At 44.3% G+C, this 4460-nt stretch overlaps 1 protein-coding gene across 1 annotated transcript; it reads right to left on the reverse strand.

Moving 5' to 3' along the window:
- Positions 1-4083, reverse strand: IFT70B (intraflagellar transport 70B). The gene has a single exon (XM_007965449.3). The coding sequence runs from the start codon at positions 3745-3747 to the stop codon at positions 1753-1755; it is 1995 nt and encodes a 664-aa protein (XP_007963640.3). The 5' UTR covers positions 3748-4083; the 3' UTR covers positions 1-1752.
- Between the last annotated feature and the right edge of the window lie 377 nt (positions 4084-4460).

A 4460-nucleotide genomic window follows, 5' to 3' on the forward strand; every position in this document is an offset into this window, starting at 1 on the left:
TTTAGAAGAAACAGAAAAAAAACAGAATTTTAATACGGCCATTGAAAACAAGATTTCAGTTCATTTACTTTCCAAATCTTAAGAGGCTACCAAGATTGACAGGGGCACAAAGCTACTGCAGCAACACTTTTAGTACAGAAGTTGTTAAACAAAGAACATTTCCCAAACATTGAATGTGCTATGGGATGCAGTGAAGAGGTCAGTAAACATTGCTTGTCCTCCACATGTGACACTACAGCATCAGTGGTAAATGATAGCAGCTCAGATAATTAAGATTTAAAATGCCATAAATTCAAAACCATTGAACTTCACAAAAAGCCAAATTTCCTGGTATAATACAATTTGAGCACAATTTGAGGTCATGCTACAGAGGAATTATGCTGAGCATGTTTTTATCAGTACCTATGTGGCTAAGTGGTTCCTTTTCCTTGAAGGAAAATAATCATCTCATTATGGCAGAGGTTCCCTATCATTCAGAAGAAAGCTACTAGGTTGAGCTATGAGAAACTGCTAGTTTTCTAAGTCAAAAACTGTCAAAAATCAACAACTTCATATGATTCAATCTAATACACTTGATTTTTCTAAGCCGGGTCAAGTTAGGTCTTTTTGTGGAAAGAGAGGAGTGGGAAATCAAATAGTAAAGCTCTTTTAAGGTTCAGAAAATAAAATGCCTGATCAGAATGCATGTGGTTCCCAGTGGGAACTCCAAAAAACTCTTGGGAGTTGTGGACATGAAGTGAACACTACAACTTAGAGTTGACCTTTTTGGCCAGGCCTGGTGGCCAAGATTTTTCCTTATCCAAGAGGCTACAACATGGAAACACTGTACACCCAGCATATCCTAAATTGCAAGCACAAATGTAGGAATTAAGAACTGAGAGCTGGACCCAGTGATTTGCACCAGTAGTCCCAGCTACTTGGGAAGCTGAAGTGGGAGTATGCTTAAGCCTAGGAGTTGGATACTAACCTGGGCAACAAACATAACAAAACCTCTGTCTCTTAAACCCCTGAGCTCTCAGGATACATCTGTTATTTGTCACAGAGATAAATATTTAAAAAGTTATCATGGAAAATAGTAACAGCATATCTTGTTCATATATTTAAATTATTAAAGGGAACAAAAGAAAACCAGGGAAATTTGTTCTTTGATAATTGTTCATTGTGTCTACATTATAGCACCATAATTTTATTAAAGCTACAAAATTTTTTACTGACTCTTGCCCGTTTAAAAAAAAAAAAAAACCCACTTATAACCTAAGGCATTTTGGTTAAAGCATTATATCCATATTAAAAAACACTGCCAAAGTATCCTAAAGTCTATATAAAAAGTATGCATTACAAATTAATGAGTGTAAATTGTGAGACTAGAACACACAATCCCTGAAATGATTATTTAAAGACTACTCTTAACTATTACTGAGATAGTGCTTGGTCCCTGAATGATGTAATCCTTGTGCGAAGGCCCCTGAAGAGAGATCAGAGCACAAGGTTACAGAGGAAAGGAAACAAAGGTATTACAACTTCTGATAGAAACATTCTTCGTAAGTTTGGAATTTTTCATAACCCCTGGGGTAAAAGTTCTTAGAATGTTTCACTTTCTGGGAAATGTAACAGCAAAAGTTTTGGCTACTTTTTTTTTTATATTGAGTAGTGTACAAAGTTCAACATGTAACAAATATAAAGATGCCAAAGGCTAAAGCAATGCAAATTTATAGAACAAAGCCATTTGATAAATGCCATTATCAGCTATTACTATATATTCCATCCTATAATCTCATAAATCAAAGCTTTTAACTGCCTAGACTCATCTGTGACTGTATTCTTTCCAACATGCATTCTCTCTTCCAGGGGTTGTTCAATAACAGCAGGTATGTTTCTGCCATGAAGTTCACAGTGTTCTAGAAACTGGACACATTCTTGAATAACACTATCACGAAGCATGATTGTGTGTTTTGACATGTTTTCTAACAAGGACAGGAAGCATCTTTTGGCATAATACCAGGTATCTGTTCCCAGCTTTTTATTATAAGGCTCCAAGCTTTTGATAACTCGAGAAATACCAAACTCATAGTTTCCTTTGACACAATAAAGAGTTCCTATCACCAAATTCACAATGCAGAGATGGTACATTTTCCTATTTGGGTCATCATAAGAGAGCTGCTCTTCCTCCTTTTCAATCTTCCTCATCAGCTCCTCTGCTTCTTCATTTTGACTTGCCATAATGTAGGAAACACAGAGATTAGCCAGTACAATAGCACTGACATTCAGGATGTTATCATAATGCTTCTTGACTATGGGTTCATAGAAACCAATGGCTTCTTTGTATTTGTTTTCCTGCATGAACAGAACATGAGCCACATTCAACTTCCACACATCATGGTCGTTACAGAATTCCACAGATTTGCGGAAGATCTTTTCCACCATTGGATAATTTTCAAGGTTCCAGTAGATTTTTGCCTGAGCCATCAACACGGGAATATACTTCTCCATGATTTCATCATATTCATTCACTGCCTTTTTGATAGCTTCATCATCTCTATTGTGTCTTGCTTCTTGTACTTGTATGGTGAGTTTCCGGAGGGCCTCAGTCAGCATCCCTGCTAGCCCATCAAGCTTAATGAAAGCCTCTTCAGGAGCTGTCTGGCAAGTGATCACGGCATCCAAGAAGTCATAGAGATAGGGTGTGAGGAACTTATAAATCAAATGGGCATTTTCTGCCAGGACATCTGCTGCTAGGTCAAAATACTCATATTTACAGTAGAGCAGCAACAGGTTGCCAAAAGTCTCTGGAGGAAAGGGATTCTGTTGGAGCAAAAACTGTAGCTTTTCAAACCCTTCTGTAGGCCTGGCATCCATGTTCATTAGTGCCTGGTTGTGTAGGGTCACAGGGTCCAACTCTTCCTCTGCCCTGGGTGGCATGTCAGTGAGGGCTTCTTGAGCTGCCTCATAGTTTCTCAGTTGGTATTCTATAGCTACCTTAAGGTTGAAGGCTTCCACCAGAGCAGTCTGGTGGAGGACTAAGGTGTTGCCAACACTGCGAACATCAATGCCCTCAGTGGTCATGCCCACACCTAGCTCAGGGTGCTGTCGGATGCCACGCTCAATAATCTCAGCGATATGCTTCAGTGCTGAGGCATATTGTCGGCTGCTGTAATAGGCCAAAGCCAGGTTGTAGGAAAGGTCAGGCTGGTAGCCCGAGGCCTGCAGGGCGGCAAAAAACTTGGAGCATGCAGCTTCATACTGTCCCTCCCTGTACAGCAAACAACCCAGGTTGACCTGGCCATCGGTCTCATTCTCGCCCCCACTTTCTTCTCCCTCTTCCCCACTCAGTAGCTGCTCTATCAGGCTCCTGGACCCTAGCAGATCGCCCTCACTGTACTTGATGGCGGCTTGCAGGCGGAGGACCCGGCTGTGGTAGGCGGGGTTATCCAGGAGAAGGAAGGCGACCCGGGTGGCCTCCGGATAAAGGCAGGCCTTGTACAGGGCCTGGGCCTGGTACAGGCGGTACTGCTCCAGTTCCGGGTGCAGCTGGCCCAGCTGCTCATAGCACTCGGCCGCCAGCGCGAACTCCTGCAGGCGGTAGTAGCAGTAGCCTAGCAGCGACAGGCCTGCGCGGCTCCTAGGGCTCCGCTGCGGCTCTCGGCCCAGCAGCTGCACCGCCTCAGCGTAGCGAGCATCGCGGATGAGCCGGTACACGACCACGGTGAACTCCCCGTCGGGGATCTGCGCGCCGCTCAGGACCGCCATAATCACCAGGGCTGTTATGCGTGCGGTTACCACGGCAACAGGGAAACCGGAAGCGGAAGACTGCCGGTTTCCTTGTCGCAAGAAATCTGTTAGGAATAAAAAGGGACCATTCTCGTCAGTCTCTGAATTTTGGTTTGATTTTCAAATACTGTGGACTGCGGAGTGGCGGCATTCAGGAGGGGAAAGGCTACTCCTCCGGGCCGTTCAGAGACTGAATCTCCTCATCCCTGCCTGCACCGTTCCAGCGGTGCCGCGGCGCGGGACGTAGCCGCGCTGCATGCTGGGAGGCGTAGTCCCGGCTGTACCTACCGGACCCGCGGCCGGTGGGGATGCAGGGTAATCCTCCTTCCCTGCCCCCTAAAGATCAGGGGCGCTCACTGTGTCTGTTATGGCACCTTGATCTCTGGCGCGGCGGAGAAAGGTTTCCGGCCCCATATTCCTGGCGATTTTGAGCCTTGTACTCGGTGTCGTCGATACTAATGCTGGCTTTTGGTTTAGTTTTACTAAAAGGACCGGGATGGCAAAACGCGAGTTATCTCTTGGAATTCCCCTGGAATTAGAGCAGGTTCTTTTTACGCTACCCCGAGGGCACACTTTGTAAGAATAGAATAGAGCGGCGAGCAGGAATCCTTAATTTGGTGGTTTCCAGATGTTAATGAGGAAAAAGGACTGTGATTCTTGATTGGTACTGGAAGAAGTTCGGTTTTAGGTCG

Source organism: Chlorocebus sabaeus, chromosome 10, assembly GCF_047675955.1.
Source record: "Chlorocebus sabaeus isolate Y175 chromosome 10, mChlSab1.0.hap1, whole genome shotgun sequence".
Classification (NCBI taxonomy): Eukaryota; Metazoa; Chordata; class Mammalia; order Primates; family Cercopithecidae; genus Chlorocebus; species Chlorocebus sabaeus.

Bases quoted from the DNA above. Each gene is read 5' to 3' on its own strand.
- IFT70B (XM_007965449.3), bottom strand. From the start codon at position 3,747: ATGGCGGTCCTGAGCGGCGCGCAGATCCCCGACGGGGAGTTCACCGTG.